Source organism: Pleurodeles waltl, chromosome 1_2 (genome assembly GCF_031143425.1).
Source record: "Pleurodeles waltl isolate 20211129_DDA chromosome 1_2, aPleWal1.hap1.20221129, whole genome shotgun sequence".
Lineage (NCBI taxonomy): Eukaryota > Metazoa > Chordata > Amphibia > Caudata > Salamandridae > Pleurodeles > Pleurodeles waltl.
In genome coordinates this window covers 798,700,223-798,728,041 of record NC_090437.1, presented here as the reverse complement: position 1 = coordinate 798,728,041, position 27,819 = coordinate 798,700,223, and the positions used below count along the sequence as shown (strand labels likewise).

The following is a 27,819-nucleotide window of genomic DNA, read 5'->3' as shown; positions in this document are numbered from 1 at the left end:
GGCCCCTGTCTTGGGAGTCTCAAACCATTTGGCATTGGCTCATAGCGAGGGGAATGTCTCTTACAGCAATTCACCTCCCAGGGCAGCAAAACGTGGAAGTGGACTTCCTAAGCAGAACCCTCGGGGCGCCCACAACTGGGTTGTTCACGACGATGTCGTCGCAGACATCTTCGTTCAATGGGGTCAGCCTCAGTTAAATCTGTTTGCAGACGAGGTAAAAAAATGCCCGGACTTCGCGTCCAGGTTCTACCGTCCGGGGTCTCGAGGGAATGCCCTGTTGATAGACTGGTCAGGGATATTTCTCTACGCTTTTCCACCGATTCCCCTGATACCAGCGGTGATAAACAAACTCTACAGATCCAACACCAGAATGATTCTCATAGCCCCGCAGTGGCCTCGACAGTTCTGGTACACGGATCTCCTCAACCTGTCAGAACAACCGCACAAGAGGCTGGAGTGCAGACCGGATCTCCTATGCAGACTGAGATGCAAGATTTTTCACCCCAACCTTCCCTCTCTGAGCTTGACGGCATGGCTCCTGAATTCCTGCAGTATGGGCATCTAGGGCTCTCGCAGGAATGCATGAACATTTTAAAGGAGTCCAGAAGGCCTTCCACGTGGCGCTCTTACGCGTTCAAGTGGAAGAGATTCTACATATGGTGTCGTCAACAGGGTCAGAATCCTATTCTGGCTCAGGAGGAGGTCATATTGTCTTACCTGCTCCATCTGGCGAAATCAGGTCTGCAATTGTCATCTATTTAGGTACATTTATCTGCCATTACGGCTTATCGTAAGTCACCTTCTCAGGAATCCTTCTTTACAATGCCAGTAGTAAAGGATTTCTTAGAAGGTTTAAAGAAGGTTTTTCCACCCATTCGAAAACCCTCGCCTCCATGGGAACTGAACATAGTATTATCTAGACTCATGGGCCCTCCTTTCGAGCCTATCCACAAAGCTTCTTTGCAACACCTTACGTGGAAGACAGCTTTTCTCGTAGCCATTACTTCGGCTAGGAGGGTCAGTGAGATTCAGACTTTATCCTCCAAGGAACCGTATACGGTTTTCCATGAAAATAGAGTTGTTCTAAGAACTCATCCATCATTCTTACCAAAGGTGGTGTCAGATTTTCACATCAATCAGACTGTATCACTCCCAACTTTTTTCCCCAATCCGGATACTCCAGCGGAGAAAGCCTTGCACTCCCTGGATTTGAAAAGAGTGCTAAAATTTTACCTGGATAAGACCAAATTGATTATACGATCTCACCACCAGTTTGTAAATTACAGACATATGAGAACAGGCGATGCAGCCTCAAAACGAACCATATCTAGATGGATAGTTTCATGTATTGTAACTGCATATCAATTGGCTAACAAACAGTTATTGGCTAGGCCTAAGGCTCATTCGACAAGAGGAAAAGCGGCTACTGCTGCCCTCCTTAATAATGTTCCAATCTCTGAAATCTGTAAGGCCGATACATGCAAATCTGTACATAAGTTTACTAGGCGTTACTTTTTAGATTCAGATGCCAAAGCGGACGCTCAAGTTGGTCACGCGTCTCTGAGAAATTTGTTTGCATAGTGTATGTCTTTGTCCTGCACTTCTCTTAGATAGTCCGCAGAGATAAGGGATGGGCCTGTTAATCTATTCAATGTTTGACTATTGATGAGGATCCCCTGGAATAGAAGGATAAGTTACTTACCTGTAAAGCCTAGTTCTCTTCCAGGGGTATCCTCATCAAAGCCATAAACAACCCACCCTCCTCCCCGGACGCAAGTCTCCTAGAAGTGCAGCACAGACCATCTATCTAATCTGTTGGATGCTTTGTCACAGTAGAAAAGTACTGACGTAACTGTGAACCAACTGTCACCTCTCCTTCACCCCTGAGGCATGGTGGGATACTGGAGGTGCTCAGGGTCTTAAAGGCACGGTGCCAAATGTTTTGGTTCTGCTGTATTAACCTGCATGCAGCATATTGGCTAACAATGATTTATTGTTTTCAATGTAGTTTTTTCTCTTTTTTCACATATGTTGCTGGTACTTCTTTTTCTGTGCCCGGCTATGGGGCTTTAGAAAGTTGTTCTTGTAATTATAAAGGAGAGTGTTTAAAAAAAAAAAAAAAAAAACTCCATAGAAATAAAGCATTTTGGCCTCTGTATCAACATAGTCTGCATTGCTGTTATACACGTGTATACATGAATCTGGTATGAAAATTGTCTACAAAAAAAAAGCTATCTTTTTCATATATATTTCATACTTATACATGTGTGTTTTTGTATATACTCCGGGATCCCGGCACGGGGGCGGGAATATTCAATGTTTATGACTTTGATGAGGATACCCCTGGAAGAGAACTAGGATTTACAGGTAAGTAACTTATCCTTCTTCTGCCCTGGGATTGGAGGGGCATCAGTCTTAATGAGTGCATTGAGGCCTCTGTAATCTACACAAAACCTAATCTCTTTATTTCCACCATGGGAAGGAGGTTTTGGCTCAAGGACTACTGGGCTATCCCAAGGGCTATCTGAAGGCTCAATCACCACCAAATCCAGCATCTTTTGGACTCTGCCCTTATGCAATCTCTGACATGGTCAGGCTGCCTGTAGATTTTGTTCTTTACAGGTAGACTATCACCTGTGTCCACATCATGGGCACACCAGGTGGTTTGACCAGGGGTCAGGGAAAAAAAAGTGCAGCAAACTGGCTGAGAATCTGTCTACAGTCAGCGTGTTGCTGTTCAGGGAGGCAGTCTGCAAAGACTACTCTATCTACTGAATCATCAACAGGGTTGTTTGAAAGGAGGTGAGGTAGAGGCTCACTCTTGGGTTCCTGCCTCTCATCAGTGGCCATGAGCAAGCTCATGACAACCGTGTCATAATAAGGCTTTAGGTGGTTCTTCTGGGGGCTTCTTTGAGTGTCCATGTCAGCCAAGTAGGTGACCTCACCTTTCTGCTCTATATTTGTGTGGGGGCCACTTCACTTGTCTTGGAGTGCTCTTGGGCCACATGCTTCAGCACCCACACTTTCTATCCTGGATGGTAAGCAGTCAGCACAGCCTTCTGGTCATGCCATAGATTTTGAAGCTGGCCTCAAGGTTTTTGGAAGCCTTCTTCATGTACTCTGCCAATGCGTGAATGAAAGCCTAGCACATAGTCAACTATGTCTTCTTCAGGGGGCTTGAGAGGTTGCTCCCAGTCGTCCTTCACAAGAGGAGCAAGAGCACCCACAACTGGATGTCCAAACAGAAGTTCAAATGGACTGTAGCCCACCCCCTTCTGAGGAACCTCTCTGTAGGCAAATAGAAAGCAAAGTATTAGGACATCCCACCTGCTCCTAAGTTTTTCTGCGAGTCCCGTAACCATTCCTTCTGGGGTTTTGTTGAATATCTCTACTAACCCATTTCCTTGTGGATGTCAAGGAGTGGTGAATTTATGAGTTACACAACATTCCTTCTACATTGCTTTGTGGTATCCTAACATGAAGTTTGCACCTCTGTCGGATACATCCTCCTTAGGAAAGCCCACCCTTGAAACATTCCCAGGAGGGCCTTTGCCACTGCAGGAGCTGTAGTGGACCTAAAGGGAATGTCCTCTGGGTACCTGGTGGCAGGGTCCATCACCACCAGAATAAATCTGTTCCCTGATGCAGTTGGAGGGGTAAGGGGGCCAACAGTGTCAACCCCTACCCTTTAAAGGGAACCCCAACCACTGGTAGTGGAATTAAGGGGGCCTTTGTAGGGCCACCTGACTTTCAGCTTGCTTGGCAGGTGACACAGGATCAATAAAACGCCTTTGTGTCTTCAGATATGTGGAGCCAGTGAAAGTGTGGGACAAGTCTGTATGTCCCAAGTCTTACTTTGGCCAAGATGCCATGTCATGGGCTAAGGTCAAAACAAAGTCCCTAAACTTCAGAGGTGTGACCAACCTCTTGGTGGCACCAGGTTTGGGGTCACTAGCCTCAGAGTAAAGAAGTCCATTTTCCCAGTAGACCCTGTGGGTTCCACTGACATCCCCTGCCTCCTGTGCAGCAGCTTGCTGCCTGAGGCTTTCAAGGGAGGGGCAGGCCTTCTGCTCCAAGCTCAGTTCTTAACTGGAGGGTCCCTCTGCACACAAGACCTCTGCTGTGTCAGCACCCAGTTCCTCTGATGCGGGTTCCTCTCAAGGAGTATGATCATCCCCGAGGAGGCTGATCCTCACTTGACTCCTGGGCAGGGGGTAAGTCTTTACCCTTCCAGCCTCTCTTCTTGGGAGCTGACTGGTCCATACTTTCAGGCTTCAGTTCTCCTGATTCTCCCTGTTTCCCTGGCCTGTGCTCTTGTTGTCACAAAGACATTTTTAGGGATACCGAGCATTGCTCTGCACCTCCACTTCAGCCCAGGCCGAGGTCTCTAAATCATTGCCCATCAGACAATCAACAGGAATGGAAGAGGACACTACAACTCTTTTAGGGCTAGTAACCCCCTCGCTACCCCAGCTAAAGTTATCAACTGGCATGGGGTGGCACTTAGTGATGTTGTCTGCGTTGATAACTTGGTAACTCTGACCAAGTAGGATTTGCTCAGGGGGACACCAGTTTTTCAGTCACCATAGTGACACTGGCACCTGTGTCCCTGTAAGCCTCTGCCTCAGTACCATTAATCAAGCGGTGCTGCCTGTATGTTGGGAACCCATTTGTCTGTCTTCTTGGGGAGAGGTCAGATCTGAGTCCACCAGGTACTGCTGCAGTTTCTCAGACACACAGTTATTAAGGATGTGCTCTCTCATGATACAATTGCACAGCCCTTCATAGTCATGCACATTACTACCATGTAACCAGCTGTCTAGAAAATCCATCAATTAGAGGCCTGGTAGTTGTCTGCATCTTCCTCCCTTTCTCTCCATCTCTAGGGCCTCTGTCTCTAAAGCAAGTTGTTGTTCTTTCAGCTTGAGCTTGGCCTTCTCAAGTGTCAGCAAACTGAAGCCCCTATCTAGAGATCCCTCATCAGAGCAAAAGTGGATGGAGCCCACAGCAAAAGCTGGAGAAAGGGAAACTGAGGATGAGGCAGATACACTCCTCCTGGGGACTCTCTTTACTAACCGTGGGGGGTGTAGAATGGGTCCTACTTCTAAAACCCTCTCTTGTGCTACCAACACACTCCCTACAGTGTTGAGGTTTTCCCCAGCACCCTCATTGTCCTGCCCAGTGTGGTCAGAGGAAGTACCTGGTACCCACTTTTCCAACACTGGGTGTTCACCCTCCTCATCTAATTCTCTCTCCTTACCAGGATTCTGTATGTCATCCTCAATAGGAAGGTCTAAGAGAATAATTTTTTTAGGCTTTTTACCTGTCTTATGTTTTCTAGCAGTACAGAGCGCCCCAGGTTCCTTGAACATAAGGCCATCATACCTAGACCCCTGAGTCTGGGCAGCTCCCTCAACTGTAGATATGGTACAAGAGTGGTGTGTGTGTGTGCTACACTTACCTTCTCTAAGTCTCTAAACTTTTCAAAAACTTGGAGGAAGGGCTGTGCTTAGACCCCTGACTACCCAGGCAAAACGTTTAGGATTTCTTGCAGTTACTAGTGCAGTATGTAACTGATAGTTAGTAGCGATCTTTCTTATGAGAGGCCACTGCTGACCCAGTGGTAAAGTAATGCAAGTGTCTTATCCCACTGCTGCACCACCAATTTAGGAGGCTTGCTCAGTTTATGGTGTACACCTATGGTATGGAACCCTATACTGAGTCCAGGCAACCCTTAGTAATAGTGAATAGGTGTCCAGATAGCAGAAGCATTCTAGGGGTAACTGAGGCGAGAAGCTAAAGCTTATCTAGGAGGAATGTGAAGCACTTGCAATACCACAGTAGTCAGACAATAACTTAGTCACAAGAAAGAACCATACATGTTGCAAAAATAAAAGATACTTTATTACAGCACTACTACTACACTGACATTGGTATATTTCTGTTGGAGATATTACATACTAGTTAGTGGCTGGGGCCAGTGAGAAGCACTAGAGGTAAGTACAGTATGTGACCCCAGCAACCCTACCCTTTGTGTCTACCCCTCCACTCATGCCCTCTGCTTGTGACAGTCTAACGGAGGACAATCTCTTCTTGCTCTACCAGAAAGTGACAGCTCTCTTGGCCAGGGGAGCCATCAAGAGGGTGACCATGCCAGAAGTAGGTTGTGGTTGCTATTCACATGACTTTCTGGTGCCCAAGAAGGGGCGAACACTTTTGTCCTATCATAGACCTACTCCCTCTTAATTTCTTCCTCAAAACGTAGAAGTTCAGAATGCTCATGCTCACTCAAGACCTGTCTGCCCTAGACCTGGGAGACTAGATAGTAGCGTTGGACAGCACACATATTTCCACACTCCTGTCCTGCCCACAGGCATTACCTGCTGCACACCTAACTCCCTCTCAGGCGCTTCCTTTCATTGTAGCTCTTCTGGCACAGTGCTATTTGGATCTATCCTTCTGAACAGCGTGTTGAGGATATTCCAGCTTTGATACCAATGTTTCAGCCTCTATCCTTGATTTTGGTTAAGGCTGGCTCTGAGGCTGCTAGGTCTAATGTCCTCTTGCATCCTGCTTGTCACACATGCCCGCAGGCATATGCAGCTCTGCAATGGGACCTGAAGTTCAGTGGGCGTAGTATCAGGAGAATTGCTCCAACATGCTTCAGATCCTGGAGGGAACTGCAAAATACCTACAGTGGTGGCTAACAAACCATGATTGGATCAGCGGCAGACCCTTCTCCCTTTGCCAACCAGTAGTGACAGATACATCACTCCTGGGATGGGGAGTCCATCTGCCAGAGGTGAAGATCAGAGGCCTCTGGTCTCCAGAGGAATCCAGACTCCACATCAACCTTCTGGAGCTCTGGGCAATCCGACTGTCATTAAAAGCCTTTTTACCCTCCTTCAAGGGAAGGTTAGTGTAGGTGTATATGGACAACCCACTCCCCCATGTTGCACTGCAACAAAACGGATGGGGTGTCGTCGTGGACACTTTGTCAAGAGGCCCTGCGTCTCTGGACACGGCTGGACCTCCGTGCATATCCCAGTGGTTCAACACCTGGAGGGCTTTCTGAATGCCAGGGTGGACAAACTCAGTCGAAGATGCCTAGCGGATCAGGAATGACATTTCCATCTGGAGGTGGTGCAAGGTCTCTTTCAGCAGTGTGGAGAGCCTTGGTTAGATCTGTTCGTCACTGCTGACAACGCACAGTCATCAGTTCCATGTGCACGAGTTTCTAAGATGGCTTTCGCCCGGAGTGGAGCTCAGGCCTCCTGTACGTCTTTCTGCCCATACCACTTCTGCCCAGAATTCTCAAGAAAATCAGGAATGACCGGGCCCAAGTCATCCTTATGGCTTCAGACTGCACTTGGAGAGCTAGGTTTGAGCTTAGCCATCTGTCCTCTGATCAGGCTGCCCCTTCCAGAGAGTCTTCTGTCACAGCAGGAGGCGAGGGTTCTCCACCCACAACTGTCAACGTTCCACCTTCTTGCTTAAATATTCCCCTGGGACAGTTGATAACTTTCGTCCTCCCACCTGAAGTCTACAATGCTATTTTTGTTTGTGGCGTGACAACCTTTCTGTGTGCAGGCAGACAGGTTGATCCCCCTCTCTGCTCCCCTTTCTCGCGTTTTTCATTCCCTTGCCCTGCAGGGCTCTGCACTGAGCACCTTAAAGGGGTACCTTTCTGCTATATCTGCTTTCTGTGGTTGTCTGAGCAGCCATCCCTTTCCAAATCCCCTGTTGTACATCGGTTTCTGATAGGTTTGCACATTTATTTCCTCCTTCTCCCTTTATCGTGCTTCAGTGAGACTTTAATCTAGCCCTGATGTTCCTAATGTGTGTTCCCTTTGAGTCCTTGGACAACTGTTCTCTCAGGCTTCTTACCATTAGACGGCCTTCCCAGTGGCAATAACATCTACCTAGAATGTCCGTGAGCAGCAGCTCCTTCTGTGAAATAGAGCTTCCTTTCTACTTTTATCACTCTGCCACATCCCTCTAAAGTAGAGAAGCGACTCGACCGTCTGGACCCAAAAAAGAGCGTTGTTGTTTTAACGTGACTGCAGAAAAGCGGTGTGGTAGATAGCCAACTCTTTGTGGGGTATGTCAGAGCGAAGAATGGAAAGGCTATGCAGAAGCCAACCATCTCCTGATGGATAGTGATCCGCATTAAAATCTGCTACACATTAGCTTAGAAGCAGCCGTCTGACGATTTGTGTACTTATTCCACCAGAGCTAAGGCGGCGACCACTGCGTTAGCACGCAGATGTCCAGTCCTGGACATCTGCCGGGTTAGCAACGTGGGTATTCCTGCACTCATTCACCAAGCGCTACTGCCTGTGGACTTCAGGTCTGTAGGGGTGGGCATTTTGCCTGTTCGGTCCTGCAGGCTTTGTCGTTGTTTCGCAGACCTACCTCGGGGGAGGTATTGCTTGTGAATCTATTCTAAGGTAAGGAATCTGCTACTACAAGTCTCTATCAGATGAACAAGTTACTTATCTTTGGTAAAGCCTTATCTAGTAGAGACAGTATGTAGACGCAGATTCCTTACCAACCACCCATACTCCCCACTCTGTGAATGGATTTCTAGGAACAGGGCTTTCCCCATTCAGGGCCCTAGTTCTTCACACCAGTGATGAGTGTTTTTCGTGGCTCTGCACTCCTGGTGTTGAAAGTCGTGAAAAGAAATTGACTTCAGTGTGCTAGGGTGGTGCCTATCTAGGCACTGCACACATCATTTCTGGCGTGGATGACACCACGCAGAGCCATTTGATGCCACCTAACAGCGCACAGGGGTACTGCTCACAAAAAAATTCCAGATCCAGTCTGATCCCTGGGGATAGTTCTAAGATAAGGAATCTGCTGCTGATATACTGTCTACCAGATAAGGCATTACTGAAGGTAAGTAACTTGTTCTTCAAGAACTTTCACTGGCATATGATAAACACGTCTACTTATTGTACTGAACAAACACTTCAGCAAGAGAAAATCTCATTCAAAATCATGAGCTAAGTAGTTATTTCGAAACAGGCTAGTTTACTGTTGCACCATTGTAACTGCTAATAGTTGCTTTTTAATACAAACACTTTTTATGTATCTTGTGTACTTGAGGACACAAGTGAGAGCCTGTCTGATGTATGTGGGCGGTGGTAGAACTTACTAAAGCACAGTGCACTTTCAAATAACTCCAAGCCATGTGTAAGGATGGCATAGGTGACGCATTACAGCCCCAGGCAATCCTAAACTTGATACATTCAATGATGAACAGGGTGAACTGCAAAGGCTGGCAGCCATCTATGGAGGAAGACCCAAATCTGCAGGAAGCAGCAGGTTCCGAAACAAGATGGAAGAGGTAGGCTTAGTATTGTAATCAAATTAATTTTACTAATATCTTTGCACAAGTTGTTTTCACTTTTATTTATGTTTTCCTACTTGGTGTTCTTAACAGCTAAATAACCACGTTGAATATTTTTAGTGTTCATCTGTATAGTCTGTCCTTTGCTTCACTCTTTTCCAGGTCGTTCCTATGACACGATAAAAGAAACATTAGTGAAACCCTCCAAATATGACGTTTCCTGATTTACTTTGCCATGCATTAATAATTAAATGTAAACAAAATAGATGAAGGAGGTGCATTTCATAAGCCCTTTGCTTTTATACGTTGAATAAGCTGTCCTCTTCTTTCAGAACGTAACTATTTTTTTACTATTTAAACTTAGGCTTTTTGTCATAAGATAATTGCTAACACGTTATTTGGATATACTGTAGCTGTAAAACTGATATGTGTGTGTAAAACAGCAAGTCACTGTTCGTATTCTTTTCTGCTTTGTGTAGGAATACTTAGCGAGGTTGAGGAAAGTCCGGCTTCAAAACTTTAATGAACGGCAGCAGACAAAAACGATGCTTCGTGGGGAAAAGGTAAATTAAATTAATTTGCAGAAGTATGACAGTGGTTATGACAGCACAGTAGATCAGGTGAACCCCACTCAGGGTAGTAAATCAAGATAAAACCTCCAGTTTTGTGGCATGAGTGACTATAATTGGAAATGGCCAAGTCAAAAGCTATGTAATAGGAGTGCAAAGTCCAACAGGAGTGTTACACAATAATAAATATTTATATTAACATAAGAGGCAATGGGGAACTTGTACAGTCAGTTGCTCATATTTATATAGCTTTATGCTTGATGTATGAAATCGTAGTCTTTGCCACCGCAAAATGGTGTGTAGCAATGTACTAAAGATACGCTATGAATAGTAAGTCTTTCCAACCCGCAAAGTACCTTTTGATGCTGATACTGACTCACAAACGAAAGGGTGCATAAATGGGAATTCATCTCTCTTTTGAGAGTTGGTATGTCATATATCAATGTGCTACGATCACTTTTACGATTGCACACTATTGACCAGTTAACATAACACGAAATATGGTGGTAACAGAGTCGTAAATTGGTAGCTGTCCCCAGGAAATAACTTCGATTTTTTAAGTAGTGGCTGCCAACATTTAGGAAAGCGCATAGTGGTTTAGGCCTAGGGATTTCTGTTTCCGGAATGCACCCTAACTTCTAGTTTTGAGGGCAGACCATATCCCCTTGCTCACAAAAATTAAAGTAGGCATTCTGCTATGGAAAACAAAGGTGACATTCAAGGAAGGTGAATGTAGGGAACAGGATTTTCTGACCCTGACAGACCCCTGTCCTTCCATTTACAAGGGGCTTTCTGTAATGACCTCCTGCATAAATGAGCCATGAGTTTTTGCAATCCCCTGTTAAATGCATATTGCACTGTGATTGATGAACACATTCTGGTAGCCATGTTTCCACTGCATAAATATCAGCCCTTGAGAAGAAAATAAAATCAGCCAACATGTATTTTGCAGAGTAATACCATTTCTTCAGTTGCAATTTATGTAGACTAATTTTGCCCAGACTATTAGTTTAGACATTACAAAGGGACTCCCAACCAATAAATAAATCAAGGAATGAGCAGAGTTCACCAAAATATCAAAATAATCTACAAATAAAAAAATAGGGTGGGGCTACAGAGAACTGGCAAACGAGATTGCCATGTAAATCAAGAACTGTGGTGAGACAAGTTTTGCGACGCAGCAGCCTTGCTGACATGTGTATAATGAACATGCCAAATTAACAGTACACCTCACTTGTTACGGGCTCTATCATGCCCTGGCCCCATAGGCAGAGTTAGAGCATGGAGATCGCTGGATGGGACAGCGCAACCTACAGTACACCTGCCATCTTTGATTTTGGCTGCCCGATCCTACTGGTGGTGTGGCAATACCCAGGGGCCAGGGACCTGACACACTGGAGGATTGAGCGGTGTAGGAGGCTGGCCTAGTGTGTGGTGGTTACCTATGGTACTTACACCTTATACCAGTCCAGTTATCCCTTATTAGTATAGTGTAGGCAGCGTCTAGAAGCCAGGCTCTCTAGAGGTAGCTGTGGATGAGCAGCCAAGGCTTATCTAGGAGACATGCAAAGCTCATGCAATACCACTGTAGTCACACAGTACTCACACACTTGAAAGAAAATACTCAGTGTTACAAAAATAGAGGTACTTTATTTTGGTGAAAACAAATGCCAAAAATACCATAGAGACCATATTCCCTTAACAGGGAAGTAATACACAAATTATATACACTAGTATGCAGAAATAGGCATAAAAACAGTTAGAAAACAGTGCAATTAGTGAAAATCACAATAGTTAGAAATGGACCTCGGGGAGCACAAACCATATACTAAGAAAGTGGAATACGAAAGTCGGTCCCCCTCCTAGGCAAGTGTAGTGTGTAGAGGGGTGCTGAGAGTACTAGAAAAGCCCAAAGGTAAGTACCACAACCCACCTCAGCGACCAGAAAAGCAGGACTAAATCACAGTAACTTTCCCAGAACACGCGCAGAAATGAGAAGAAGAATTCTGCAAAACCCAGACGAGACTGTAAGACACCAACAGTGGATTCCTGGACAAGAAGATCTGTGGAAGAAGGGGACCAAGTCCAAGAAGCACAGAAGAGTCCAGGAAGAGCAGGAGCCCCTGCTAACCCGGATGAAGGTGCAAAAGGAGAACCACCAGTGGAGAAGAAAAGTCAATACTGCACTCAAGAAGACGAAATCAGATTCCTAGAGGGTGCAAGTGATGTCCCAAGCTGGTTGGAGGATTGCAGTCAGGTTTGCGTCATTTGAATCCGCCAACAAGCCTTGGTACACGTAACGCTCGCGGTTAGCGAAAAATGGTGCTGCCAGGGTCCAGGAAGGACCAGGTGGACTCTACCCAGGAGAGTCGGTCAGAGGGGCCCCTCTGCGACACAGAGAGTCCACAGAACACCAGGCATGACACACAGGAGTCCTATAGGACGGGGACAAGAAAGTTGCAGAAGAGGCACATGCACGACAAAGGCTCCCACGCCGCTAGAGAACCACTCACGAAGCTGTGCATCACAGGATAGAGTGCTGGGGGCCAGAGCTACAAGATGCACGAAAGACTTGGAGGAAGGATGCCAACAAGCCTAGGCAGCTGCATAAGACGTGGTGCACAGGGGTACTGTCTTGCTTGCGGAGGCAAGGTCTTACCTCCACCAAAGTGGGACAGCTGGAAGAGAGGACCGTCAGAACCACTGTACTCCACCACCCGTGATGCAGGATCCACACAGGTCAGCAGGAGAGGGGGTCCATGCAGCTGGTCTTCGTCGCAGTTGGTGCCTGCAGACGCAGGGGAGTGACTCCTTCACCTCAATGGAGATTTCTCCTTGCTTCTGATGCAGGCTGAAGACGGGCTGTCTTCAGAGGATGCACAGCCCTGAAAACTGTTGTAGTTGCTGGCAGGAGCCGGAGATACAATGTTGCAGGATGCGTCTTACTACTTTGTTGCAGCTTGTAGGTTTCTGGAGGGCCCAGATGCAGTTTCTTCAGTGAGAAGTCGAAGTGGAGGATGCAGAGGATTCAAGCTGGAGTCTTGCAATCCGAATCTGAGGAACCACCCAAAGGAGAGACACTAAATATCCCTGAAAGGGGGATTGGTAACCTAACCAGGTAAACACTTATCAGGGTAGAGCTGTGACATCACCTGCTGGCACTGGCCACTCAGCTGCTCCCAGAGTTCCCTGCCAACCTTGAATCCAAGATGGCAAAACTCAGGGACCCTCTGGAGGAGCTCTCAGCACTTCCCCTTGGGTGGTGATGGACAGGGAAGTGGTCACTCCCCTTTCCTTTGTCCCGTTTGGCGCCAGAGCACGGAATGGGGGTCCCTGAACTGGTATAGACTGGTTTATGCAAGGAAGGCACCAAATGTGCTCTTCAAAGCATTTCCAGTGGCTTGGGAGACTACCCCTCCCCAGGCTGTAACACCTATCTCCAAAGGGAGAGGGTGTAGGACCCCTCTCCCAAAGGAAATCCTTTGTTCTGCCTTCCTGGGCTTGAGCTTTTCAAGCAACAGGAGGGGCAGAAACCTGTCTGTGAGGTAGCAACAGCTGGGGCTGTCTGGAAAACCTCAGAAGGCTGAAATGGCAATACTGGGGGCCTGCTAAAGAGCCCCCAGAGTGCATGGAATCATACAACCAATGCTTGCAAAAGCCTTGGCGTATGATTCCATCATGTTTGATACCAAACATGCCTCTGTTCGCAGTTACTATTATGTAGCTGGACATAGGTAGTGACCTATGTCCAATACACTTGTAAAATGGTATCCCGCACTCACGAAGTCTAGGAAAATGGGCCTGGAGTTCGTGGGGGCACCTCTGCTAGTGGAGGGGTGCCCTCACACACAGGTACTTTGCACCCTGCCCTCTGGGCTGGAGGGCCTGCTATAGGGGTGACTTATAAGTGACCCTGGTGCAGTGAAAATGGCAGTGAAAGGGTGCTTGCACCTTTTCCCGCAGGCTGCAATGGCAGCCCTGCAGAAGCCTTTGCATGGTCTGCCTGTGGGTGGCAAAATATATGCTGCAGCCTATAGGGATCCCCTGGAACTCCAATACCATATACTAGGGACTTATAAGGGGGCACCAGTATGCCAATTGTGGGTGAACTACAGAGTTTTGGGAGAGAGATCATAATCACTGGGGTCCTGGTTAGCAGGATCCCAGTAAACACAGTCAAGCACACCGACATCAGACAGAAAAAGGGGGTAACCATGCCAAGAAAGAGGGCACTTTCCTACAAGCAGTGAGTGTAGGGGCACGTCTTTTCGCCGGTTTCCAGACGATTGGGTCGTTGCCTGGGGTGGGAGGTGAAGGAGGATGGTTTCAGGGTCTGCTGGGACCTACATTTGCTTCCGGATACCTCCTGCCCATCGGCCTCTTGGAGCCACCTCAATGGGTGGCTGCCATGATTTGTGCTGCCACGCCGGCTGTGCGGACGGTGAGACAGGAACTAGCCTGGATTTCTCAACTGCTGACTCCTATATGAAGTCTGGTCTAGTGTTGGATGGCTGACTCCCTCATGCTGTCTACTATGCTCCCAGGCTCACTGTAAGGAAATGCCTCCTTGGCATGGTTACCCCCTGACTTTTTGCCTTTTGCTGATGCCAGGATACGATTGAAAGTGTGCTGGGACCCTGCTAACCAGGCCCCAGCACCAGTGTTCTTTTCCTAAACCTTTGCTTCCACAATTGGCACATCCCTGGCACTCAGATAAGTCCCTTGTAAATGGTACCCCTGGTACCAAGGGCCCTGATGCCAGGGAAGGTCTCTAAGGGCTGCAGCATGTCTTATGCCGCCCTGGGGACCCCTCACTTAGCACATGCACACTGCCTCACAGCTTGATTGTGCTGGTGGGGAGAAAATGATTAAGTGGACATGGCACTCCCCTCAAAGTGCCATGCCAACCTCACACTGCCTGTAGGTAAGTCACCCCTCTAGCAGGCCTTACAGCCCTAAGGCAGGGTGCACTATACCACAGGCGAGGGCATATGTATATGAGCACTATGCCCCTACTGTGTCTTAGCAAACCCTTAGACATTGTAAGTGCAGGGTAGCCATAAGAGTATATGGTCTAGGAGTTTGTCAAACACGAACTCCACAGTTCCATAATGGTCACACTGAAATCTGGGAAGTTTGGTATGAAACTTCTCAGCATAATAAATGCACACTGATGCAAGTGTGGAATTTATTGTAAAGTGCACCCAGAGGGCATCTTAGAGATGCCCCTGAATACCAATACGGCTTCTAGTGTAATGCTGACCAGTTTCTGCCAGCCTGCCACAACCAGACGAGTTGCAGGCCACATGGGGAGAGTGCCTTTGTCACTCTGTGGCCAGGAACAAAGCCTGTACTGGGTGGAGATGCTTCTCACCTCCCCCTGCAGGAAATGTAACACCTGGCGGTGAGCCTCAAAGGCTCATGCCTTTTGTTACAGCACCACAGGGCATCCCAGCTAGTGGAGACGCCCGCCCCTCCGGCCACTGCCCCCACTTTTGGCGGCAAGGCTGGAGGAGATAATGAGAAAAACAAGGAGGAGTCATCCACCAGTCAGGACAGCCCCTAAGGTGCCCTGAGATGAGGTGACCCCTGTCTTTAGAAACCCCCCATCTTAAGTTTGGAGGATTCCCCCAATTGGATTAGGGATATGCCCCCCTCCCCTCAGGGAGGAGGCACAAAGAGGGTGTAGCCACCCTCCAGGACAGTAGCCATTGGCTACTGCCCTCCCAGACCTAAACGCACCCCTAAATTAAGTATTTAGGGGCACCCAAGAACCCAGGAAATCAGATTCCTGCAACCTGAACTAAGAAAAAGGACTGCTGACCTGCAAGCCTGCAGAGACAATGGAAGATGACAACTGCTTTGGCCCCAGCCCTACTGGCCTGTCTCCTGACTCGAAAAAACTGCAACAGCGATGCATCCAACAGGGACCAGCGACCTCTGAAGCCTCAGAGGACTGCCCTGAACCTAAGAACCAAGAAACTCCTGTGAGCAGCGGCTCTGCTCAAGAAACAGCAACAATATTGCAACTTTTCTGCAACTTTCAAAGACCTCACTCTTTCCTCCGGAAGCATGAGACTTCACCCTCTGCACCTGACGCCCCCGGCTCGAAATCCAGAGAACCAACACCACAGGGAGGACTCCCAGGCGACTGCAACCCCGTGAGTAGCCCAAGACGTCCCCCCTGGATTCCCACAGCGAAGCCTGCAGAGAATCCAGAGGCTCTCCCTGACCACAACTGCCTGTAACAAGGGACCCGATGCCTGGACCAAGCACTGCACCCGCAGCCCCCAGGATCAGAAGGAACCGAACCTCAGTGCAGGAGTGACCCCCAGGTGACCGTCTGCCTAGCCCAGGTGGTGGCTGGCCTGAGAAGCCCCCCGTGCCCTGCCTGCACCGCTAGAGTGACCCCCGGGTCCCTTTCATTGAATCCAATACAAAACCCGACGCCTGCTTTGCACACTGTGCCCGGCCCCCCGTGCCACTGAGGGTGTGTTTTGTGTGCCTACTTGTCCCCCCCCCCCACTGCTCTACAAAACCCCACTGGTCTGCCCCCGAGGACGCGGTACTTACCTGCTGGCAGACTGGACCCGGGCACCCCTGTGCTCCATAGGCGCCTATGTGTTTTAGGCACCTCTTTGACCTCTGCACCTGACTGGCCCTGAGCTGCTGGTGTGGTGAATTTGGGGTTGCCCTGAAACCCCAACGGTGGGGTGCCTATGCCCAGGAACTGAGATTTGTAAGTGTCTTACTTACCTCACAAACTAACCAATACTTACCTCCCCCAGGAACTGTTGATTTTTGCACTACTTTTAAAATAGCTTATTGCCATTTTAACAAAAACTGTATATGTCATTGCGCTAATTCAAAGTTCCTAACTTACCTGTGTGGAGTACCTTGTATTTTATGTATTTACTTCAAATCTTGAACTTGTGGTTCTAAAAATAAATTAAGAAAATATATTTTTCTTTATAAAAACTATTGGCCTGGAGTTAAGTCTTTGAGTGTGTGTTCCTCATTTATTGCCTATGTGTGTACAACAAATGCTTAATACTACCCTGTGATAAGCCTACTGCTCGACCACACTACAACAAAATAGAGCATTAGAATTATCTAATTGTGCCACTATCTTACCTCTGAGGGAAACCCTTGGACTCTGTGCACACTATCTCTTACTTTGGGATAGTATATACAGAGCCAACTTCCTACACTCGCCCCATACCAGCGCTGACTTGTTAAGTGGACAGGCAGGGTGACCATTTTCTACTGACTGTTGGTGAGGAGCGTTTTCCCTCACAGTGTAGATTACCCAAGGCCTCCCTGGGGTACCAGGCCAGCCCAAAGTAACCAGCTTGAGGAGCAGATGGCATTGGACTGATTCTGGGTGAAGGAAGCTGGCTCTGTGTATAATATATAAAAATGAGATATAGTGTGCACAGAGTTCCAGGGGTTCCCCGGAGACTTAACAGAGGCCAAATTAGATTATACTAATGCTCTCTTTTGTGGTAGTGTGGTCGAGCAGTTAGGTTTATCAGAGGGTAGTGCAAAGCATTTGTTGTACACACATAGACACTAGAAGAAGCACACACTCAGTGACTTAACTGCAGACCAATGGTTTTTATATAGAAAAAATATATTTTATTAATTTATTTCTAGAACCACAAGATTCAAGTTGCAGCTTTGTACGTAATTAGTAAGCATTTCACATATGTAATAATACCATTTTGAGTTGTGGTCTGTAGGATGGACCGAATTTCTTCTTTACAGCAATCTTTTCACGAACCAGATGCCCAACTCTAGGAATCCAGCCAGTGGAAGTTGTTGGAATATCCCTTATTCCTAAGGTGGCAGCACTGGTGGGTGACTTATCTCGAAATTGTTGAAGCTCCTGTAAGAAAGTGAGATGTTCATTTATGTCAAAAGGTGTTTCTGCTGCCACCATACCAGTACCATCAAGATCTGGGACATACATAGGTATCCCAAAGAGAACCTCATAGGGAGTTTGTCCCCCCAAGGACCATCTTAGCAGATTATTCAGTGCTCTCTGGACCCCATATAGGTGATGAAGCCTGCTGTGGCCAGAACCTAATACTCTAGCTGTTAGGGACTGCTTTAGATCATGGTTCTGCCTCTCCACGACTGAGTTTCCCTCGGGATGGTATGGTGAGGAGTAATGGAGTTCAACACCCATTGTCCCCATGGTGTCCCTGAATGCCTTAGAGTCAAATGCAGGTCCCTGGTCCAAGTGGAATGCTGCAACCACATATGTACCAGCAAATCTTTTAAAACAGTTTGAGCGTCGCCGACCACTGCGCCCATACCCACAGGAATCTAGAACAAGAATCTACAGCTACTAGGATGTATTTGTATGCACATCAAGTTGGAGTGGACCACAATGGTCCAGGTACACACATTGTAATGGCCAACTGGGCACTACGAAGGATGTGTGTGGTGGGCGTTTAATATTAGCGCCCTTTATCTGCTGGCAAATGTCACAACAAAGGACATATTGCTTTGTCTGTTTGTATAGACCCGGCCACCAGAATCTTTCCTGTAAGAGTGTTACTGTGGCCAAAATGCCAGCAGGAGCAGAAGCGACGCCCTCATGTGCTTCTTTCTCTAGATCTAATCTCTGGTCTTCATTGGGGATTGCTCAATCTCCAACCCCAGGAAGTGTTGCATAAGCAACATTCTGTGCACTGATGTGGTAAGAATATTTTGTAGGGTATCCTTTCGGGAGAGACTTGCCTTCAGCCGAAGCTTTTACGGCAGTCACTATTTCATTATCCAATCTCGTATGGAAACGAGTCACTGCAGCCACAGAAGTCGTAGCTACTGCGGATTTGGCTGCTTCGTCAGCCAAAGTATTACTGTTAACGTTTACTCCTACACGTTGGTGGCCCAATGTATGTACTACATGGACGCACAGTAGCTTATCCTTAAGATCAGCCACTCTCCCCCACAATGTCTTGTGTTTTATGGTGTTCCCTTTAGAATCTCTAAACCCGTTCAGTTTCCAATGATTAAGATAATCATTGTAAGATTGAACACAGTAATATTAATCACAGACTACCAAAGTCAGTCTTCCTGTCTCTTGTTTTTTCTAGCGCTAAAATAAGTGCTTTGAGTTCAGCTAACTGAGCTGTGCAGGTCCCCTATGGTCTGCGTGCAGGTGTTATGAGGATGGAAGACTCCATTCTTCATCACTCCACTCACGGCTGCGCAAGCGGCTGAGTATTGATGTTTGGTACCTACAGCTGGTTGTGCTTTGAACATCAGTATAAATGATAGTATGGTAGTTCTCTAAAGGTAAAAGATGTAGAGGAGCAGGGCACTCTTGTTCGTATTGGAGAAATTCTTGTGTCTGGAGTTTCGGATCAAATATATAATCTACATCAGTAGCTGTCAGAGAAGTTGCCCACTGAATCCAGCGTGGATGTAATACTTTCGCGTTAGGAACATTCGCTTTGGTGACAGCCTCCAAAGCTGGCACCGGGGTAACAACAATGATGTGTTTCCCCTTGGCAAGTGGCCTTTTTCTTTATGACAGCCATCTGAACTGCAGTCAGAATTTTTTCTATGGGTGCAAAGCGTTGCTCTGCATTTGAGTATAAATGTGATTTATATGCTATGGGCACCGTGTCATCTTCATTGAAGGTGACGTACGTAAACCCAAGGGCACCAGCAATTATTCTGATGACCAAATTCTTTTTATTATTATGGGTGTGTAAATGTTTAGCTTCTAGGATGTCCTGTTGCAAATCCCTTAGGATGTATGTGTGTGTTCAACTGTCCAGTGTCTGCTAGAAAAATTAGGACGTATTCAGTCGTGTAGTGGCTTGATACGTTGTGCATAGTCAGGAATGTATGTTCTGCCAAAATTAAAGAAACCAAGTAAAGACTGTAGTTTCTTTAGCGTATTTGGTGGGTGCAATTGTGCACACTTCTCTAGGAAGTGCCGGTCCAGGCTCTTTCCTTCGTTTGATAGCTCGTATCCCAGGAACAATACACTGAGAAGGGCGATCTTGCTTTTCTTAAAGTTGAATTTATAACCGACTTCTGCAAACCCCCAAAATTATTCGATCGACCCTCACAAGTTGAATGTCCAGGTCGTCGTCTGTGAGATAAATGTCGTCCACATAGGATAATGACTCAGGATCAATATCATGTAATATTGATGTTACTTGGGCTGAGAACAGCCCTGGACTGTTCTTATAGCCCTGGGGTAAACGGCAAAAGCGTTTTTGTGGGCCAAATGAGAATGCACTCAGGTCCCGACTTTCTTCTGCTAAATTCTGACAGAAGAACCCGTTGGAGATATCCAACATTGTTTTATATTTTTTGCGCACTATGTTGTTCATCAGTGCTGTGCTATGTGAATTCTGTATTGCATATGTACGTGTATGACTGTTTAAGTGTCTGTAATCTAAGACAATTCTCTAGGAATGGTCTGGCTTCGCAACTGGGAATAATGGACTATTCATTGTAGAGGCGCAGGGCTCAATTACCCCCTGATATTCTAGCTGAGTGATGATCTCTCTCACTGGAGCTTTAGCCTCGTGTTTGACTGGATATTGTGTCTGAGGCTGGGGTGTAGACCTGATAGGTATTATATGACACGGAGAATCCCTGTCCCAACCTACATGATTGCGGTACAATGCAGGTGCCTGCACTAGAGCCCATTTGACACCGTACTGTAGCTTTTCCGCCTCTGGAACAAGATTAGAGAAAGAAGGCAAAATGACATTTTCCCCATGTGGGAGCTTGTGGATGTGTTCGGGCAGCCAATCTCTTTCGGCCAATAGGATTTCACAATTAAGTTCGTCCCAAAATATCACACCAATGGTGCGTTCCACGTCTCCCTCAATTTGGATCTTGAGATCATAAAGTCTATCTGGTGGGAGTACACGCCCGTCCGCTGTTTCAACTGCAACAAAATCGCTAGTTGCTGTCGCATCCAGATGATCTTTCAGACTTTGGCGACATATTGTGACCTCTGCTGCGCTGTCTAGATGTGTCACTGCCCACTTTTTGTTCTTCAGCAATGTTCTCAAGTGTATTGGCATTTTTGACCGATACTGCCGCCACTTTTATCTTTTTAAACTGTGGCTTTTGTTGCAAAGTCTTCTCTTCTTTTTTGACTGTAGACTGCGGTGAGTCTTTCTTTTGTTTCTTGTAATTCGGACGTAGGTGAGGACGGCCCCCTCTCTTGATACGCCTATCCGCAGTGTCCTGAAAAGAACGAGAGGGACGTGAATCAGTATATCTATCAGGAGTTCAAATATTCTCCCTATTTCTTAGAGTATATCTCCTTTCGGAGTTCTCTGGATGCGGAGAATCTGCTCTCTGCTTCTGTCTAGCTTTAAATTCTTTTGGCTTCTCCCAGCGCTTTTTCGAACCTTCTTGTGTCTGTTTCGTACCTTCCTTAGGGGTGGTACTCTGTACTTCCAATTTCTTTGGCTTGGCTCCCAGACTATCCCGTCCTATACTAGTACAGGTATCGGAAATAATTTTTGGTAGCTGTCTCTCTTGATCAAAATGTGGTGTTTCTCAGAGACGCTGGCGTATAGCCAGTGCTACCGCTTACCCTTTAATGTTACTGAGTATTATCGAGGATACTGCGTCAAAATTACGCATTAATTTCATCCCCAAATCTAGGGCAGGTGCTGCCCCATGCTCATTCGGTATCTGTTTTAACACCTCCGGTAAATTGGCAAGTATCGGGGTACCATGTGTGGTAGTATATATTGCAGCGAAGGCTGTACCCCATGGGGCACAGTCATCGACCGAGGGAACCATCCCAAAGGGCAAGCACATTGTTAGAATTCTATGTTTCTCCTGTGGTCCCGTATGGGGAAACACAGCTTCCAGCTGATTTGTTATTTGGGCTATCCAATAAGGTATTTTTTCCCGCTCCGTGGCTACTTTACCCATAATAGTATGCACTGTTTATGGATTAATCCCAGTAGCCAATTGGTATCCAGCAGGTGCTGGTGGTGCTGGACGCGCTGGTGTTGTGTTCAAAGTCCGCATTACGAACTGAACAAGCCGTCTATATTATGTTACAATTTCATTATATACGTTTTGCAGATCTGCTGCTTACAAATTTTGTATACCCGGGTGCGGTCTATATGTGGCAAACATAGGCCTCGTAGGTCCATCATTTCCTAAAGGACCTATTCTCACGTGTTGTATTACATGTGGTAAGTCGCCTTCAAACCAGTTCTGATGCTCTTGATAGGTGAGCGATATTTCATGTTACTAGTATGCTTCGTACCGTTGAGACATTAGCAATTCAATATGTCTGGAATGTGACTGACCTGCGGTCTTCCTCAGGAAAGGTGACCCAGCAATAGAATATTTCTGTTTGGTAAGCCTCATTAGCTTCTACTATGAAAGAGACATCCCCGAGCACGTAATACTGAGGCAGCTTAATCCTGAAGCCACCTCGGGCCTCTTCCGTCCATCTATAGCCACTCCCTACCCCTTCAGCTCACTCTGTCAGCTTCTTGATTTTCCCCTTTCTGACTCTTTTTCGTTTTTCTCTGCCTCCATCTTTCCCACATGTCTTTTGCTCGCAGTAAATGCTTCAGACAGAAAAGTAAGCGCCGGCTTTCAAAAATAAGTGCCGGTGCTCTGCACCGGAAACAACAAGCACAAATTAAGCACTGGTTTGGACTCTAGCTCTGGGCAAGACTGCTGGTTTGAGGATGACAGTACTTATGTTTGTAGGTGACTATGCCTATCCTATAACAAGTCGCAACTGTAATCCCAACCCTTCTGGCTCACTAGTAGTACCTCACCAAAAACCCAAACAGTTAAAGGTGATTAGTGGCAGCATGGACTCAGAAGTATGACATCTCAGGGAATGTTGTGGTTAAAAGGAAATTACCCCTTTCTCCCAGATATATAATGTCTCAACCAAATACAGGCAATAACGAAGATGCAGTAATGTTTCAATTGTTTTTATTTAATACAATCTGCAATCTGTGGTGAATCGCGTGGGCTGCAATGATTAGGATAATGAACAGTGCAAGAAACAGAATTGTAAAGACCAGGGTCATGATTATAAAGACCCCCACCATCTTGCAATAGCATAAAGAGACATTGAGTGTGTGATATGTCCTAATACCCTACCAAAAGAGGCCTAACCTTCTACCTAGAAGAGAGCTTGGTATGTTAAACCTAATCTGCCAATGCCATGTCCCTGGAAGGAGCCCCAACCCTTGTTACCTTGGAATTGGTCTTGTGCTCAGACTCCGCAGGAACACGAAGTCCGGGTCAGCATCAAGGCGATGCGCAGCATCGATAGCAGCTATGGTATCTGGTCGGAATCCCTCTGATTACCTGTCTAAAGTGTGATGTATTTATACACATCTACTTGGACCCCTGACGTAGGTTGTTCCAAAACAATAGATAACACAGCATGCTTGGGACGGTAATTTCTAATGTGAGCACCGAAAGTTTGTTTGTCTTTGTCACATGAGTTGGCGTCGTAGCACGGTGACACTTATAACATAAATCTAAACAAAATGGCCTAACTATAAACAAGGCAGCCATCTTAGAAGAATTATTTAAATAAATGGTCTAAGACAGAGCAAGCTAAGTAGGTTAAAAGTCACTGGGTGACGGGGGCCAAAAGGCTAAGCTAACTCCTGTTATCCCATTAAAACAAACTAGGATTCACTACACCATACTGTGCCAATTCTGGGGACAGAGTTAATGTGTCTGCCCAGGAAGTCTACAATATCCTGCCTCAATTCCTCCCCGAATGGTGCATCCATTAGTATTTCTGGGTTTAGTCTACAGGCCTGTACATTCACTGCGCCGGTGGGTACGTCCAGCACCAGAAGGACAGGTGAGTGATCAGAGTATGTTCTTGCAAGGTGTTGAACCCCACGGATCCAAAGGTTTATATCCCTCGAGACCAGCCAGGAGTCTATGCAGGACCAGCTGTTGTGTACGCTTGAATAGTACGTACCATTGCGGGTGTCAGGATTGGCCTGCCTCCATGCATCCAGCAGGTGGATTTCTTCCAGAATATCAGTAATATGTTTTGCTGCTGCACTGCGCTGGAGCTGAGCAGGCACCGATCTATCAACTTCGGCATGCAGGCTTAAATTGAAGTCCCCTACCCACAGTAAGAAGTTGGGGCCAACATGAGATATCAGCCCCCAAAGCCTGTCATAAAAGGTGTAGTCGTCTGCATTTGGGCCATAGCAATTGGCTATTACCACTGAGTGAGATCGCAGTCTGCCTCACATTAGGGTGTAACATCCCTCCCTGCTCATCATTTATCGACTCCTGCATTCGTAAAGGTACCCCTTTCGGAAAATAATTGCTGTCCCTCGAGCATATGAGGAATATGTGGAGTATTGTCCACAAGCAGCCCATCTAGCCGCAGGTGTCACTTCTGCCTTGGGGGCAAAGTGTGTTTCTTGTATTAGGACTATGTGGATGTTGTGGCTATCAAGGTAGGCCAAAATTTGCCTTCATTTGCATGGATCCCCCAAACCTCGCACATTCCAGGTGAGACACCTCAGGGGCTCATGTGTGGCAATCTTATATGTTACTGTGTTTTGCTGTCCATCCTGGGTAGGCATGAATATAATATGCTGCAGTGCAAGAATTCGTGCATCCCCCTGCTTTGACAGGTGGTGCCCGATGTGACCTATGCAAGCCTTGATAAACAGTTAATAATAATGGTTAATAATTTCCCCTGATCCCATCCCACTCCCACTCTGACAGCCCAAATCTGCCATGCATGCACCTCCCAACCCACATTCATCAGCTGAGCTAAACATCAAACTGTATTACATTCACAAATCTCAATAGATGTAGGTGTAACCAGCAGTGCAGACAGGTCACCTCCTTGGAGTCAAGGGTGCCTGGGGGTGTGGGTAGAGTATCTAAAGCATTCCATGATGGCCTTTACGGGTATAGTCTCAGTCTACGTGGAGTGTCAAGTCTGGTCAAATATCAGTGAGGCAGGGCCCTAGAGTTGCTGTTATCTCGGTGACATTTTGCATCAGGATAGGTGGAGTGGAGAATCAGCTGACTAGTCCACGTCCGGAGTAGGTGAGGCCAAGCCAGGACAGGACCCTCCAGTGCCTTTTTTGGGAAGGCCAGTATTATTTTTGCGCAGAAATTCAAGGACCTGCTGAGGATTCGCAAGTTACCTTCTCCTTCCCTTTATAAGTGATGCGCAGTCTAATGGGATAGAGCATTGCATTGGGGATCTGCTCCTGTTGAAGCTTTTGTTTTACAGCATGATATTTTTTCCCGGACCTTCTGTACCCTAAGTGTGAAGTCTGGATAATTTGACACAACATTGCCTTCAAATTTCAGGGGTTGTTGCTCCCTTGCCAGCCTGATTATAGTGCTGAAGTCTTTGTAGTTTAGGAGCCAGGCAATAATTTGGCGCGTAGGAGCGTCCAACAGAGGGCGTGTCATCAGAGATCTGTGGGCTCTTTCAGCGATTAAGTCTTTAGACATGGAGTTCGCCCCAAATAGAATGAGGGGCAGGTTTTCTATATAGGTCTCCATCTTTTCCAGTATTGGTCGTTTCGGGCACACCTAAAATGCACAGGTTATTGTGCTGGGATCGCACCTCTAAATCTTCATTCTTTGCTGATTTAAGGCGCAAGACTTTGTCCACGAAAGGCGATGAGACTAGCCTTTCCCAAGAGAGTCTTCATTATCTAAGTGGAAGAACCTGGAAAGGCTATCTGCATTTGCATGGTCAGTCCCAGGTCTGTGTTCCACTACAAAGCCCATTCCCTGTAGGGATGTAGACCACCTCAAAAGTTTAGAATTCTCACCTTTCATTTGCATTAGCCATCTGAGAGGTCTGTGGTCAGTTTGAACAACAAAGTGAGTACCAAACAAGTATGGTCTCAGCTTTTTCAGGGACCAAACCACAGCAAAGGCCTCCCTCTCAATGGCACTCCAACACTGCTCCCTCCTGCTAATGAAAGCAACAGGCTGGTCAAGGCCATCAGTATTGGTCTGGGATAGGACTGCTCCTATCCCATGTTCAGAGGCATCTGTCTGCACAATGATCTGCCTAGAATAATCTGGAGTTTTAAGAACTGGTGATGAGCACATTGCTTCTTTCAGGGTGTCAAATGCCTTTTGACATTCATGAGTCCAGTTTACCTTCTTTGGCATCTTCTTTGAGGTTAGTTCAGTGTGGGGAGTCACAATGGACCCATATCCCTTCACAATCCCCCTATAGCACCCACTCAAGCCAAGGAATGCCCTGACTTGTCTGGGTTTTTGGAACGCCCCAGTCTAGAATTGTCTGGATCTTCGGTTGTAAAGGTTGCACTTGACCTCCACCTACAAAGTGGCCGAAGTATACAACTGTGCCCTGCCCTATTTGGCACTTAGATTCTTTAATAGAGAGGACTGCTGATTGCAAGGCCTGCAAAACCTTTCCCAGGTGGACCAGGTGATCCTGCCAGCTAGAGTTAAAGACAGCATTATCATCTAGATGTGCTGCACTTAAGGACTCCAAGCCAGCAAGGACTTGATTCTCCAACCTTTGGAAGGTGGCAGGGGCATTCTTTAACCAAAGGGCATAACAGTAAACTGATAATGCCCATCAGGTGTAGAGAATGCTATATTTTCTTTGGCTCCAGGTGCCATCGTAATTTGCCACTACCCTGCAGCTAAGTCAAAGGTACCTAAACATTTGGCTGCACCCAACTTGTCAATTAATTCACCTGCTCTGGGTATAGGGTGTGCATCTGTCTTGGTGACAGAGTTGAGCCCTTGGTAGTCCACACAGAGCCTAATTTCTCTCTTTCCATCTTTGGTGTGAGGTTTGGGGACCAAGACCACTCGGCTAGCCCAGGGACTGTCAGAGTGCTCTATTACCCCTAAATCCAGCATCTTGTGGACCTCCACTTTGATGCTCTCTTTTACTTGGTCAGATTGTCTATAAATTTAGTTTTTGACGGGTAAATTGTCTAATGTGTCCACATCATGGGTACACAGGTGTGTCTGACCAGGGATCAGAGAGAAGAGCTCAACATACTGCTGTAGGACTTGCCTGCAGTCAGCTTGCTGTTGGGCAGAGAGGGTGTCTGAATAGACAAATCCATCTACTGAACCATCCTTAGGGTCTGTTGAGAGGAGGTCAGGGAGAGGTTCACTCTCTGCTTCCTGATCCTCATCAGTAACCAGTTTCAGGCGGTTAACATGGATCACCCTCTTGGGTGTCCTGCTAGTGTCCAGGTCCACCAAGTAGGTGACCTGACTCTTTTCTAAGACTGGGTAAGGGCCACTCCATCTGTCCTGGAGTGTCCTGGGAGCCACAGGCTCCAGAAACCAGACTTTCTGCCCTGGCTGGAATTCAACCAGTGCAGCCTTTTGGTAATACCACAACTTCTGGAGTTGTTGGCTGGCCTCAAGGTTTTTGGATGCCTTTTCCATGTACTCAGCCATCCTAGAGCGGAGGCCAAGCACATAGTCCACCACATCTTGTTTAGGCTCATGGAGAGGCCTCTCCCGGCCTTCTTTAACAAGTGCCAGTGGTCCCCGCACAAGATGGCCAAACAGAAGCTCAAAGGGGGAAAACCACACTCTCTTCTCTGTAGGCAAAAAGCAGGCACGGCACGAGGACATCCCATCTCCTCCTTTTGAGTTTTTCATGGAGCCCCATGATCATTCCCTTCAATGTCTTATTGAATCTCTCAACAAGTCCATTGATTTGTGGATGGTATGGTATGGTGTGGTCAATTTGTAAGTCATCCCACACTCATTCCACGTGTGTTTCCGGTAAGGTGACATGAGGTTTGTACCTCTGTTAGAAACCACCTCCTTAGGAAAACTCACTGCGGTAAAAATACGAGTCAGGGCCTTGGCTACTGCAGGAGCTGCAGTCGATCG

General features: G+C 46.8%; 1 protein-coding gene across 5 annotated transcripts in view; it reads left to right on the top strand.

The window, feature by feature from the left end:
• Positions 1–27,819, top strand: part of NEK1 (NIMA related kinase 1) — an 800,483-nt gene that overhangs the window by 318,379 nt on the left and 454,285 nt on the right. For 3 of the 5 annotated variants that reach the window (XM_069244156.1, XM_069244176.1, XM_069244165.1), the window contains exons 18-19: positions 9,269–9,352; positions 9,835–9,918. In XM_069244156.1, coding sequence (XP_069100257.1) covers positions 9,269–9,352; positions 9,835–9,918 — 168 coding nt within the window. The remainder of the gene's footprint in view (positions 1–9,268; positions 9,353–9,834; positions 9,919–27,819) is intronic. The other 2 variants (XM_069244192.1, XM_069244183.1) reach the window with 1 other exon arrangement.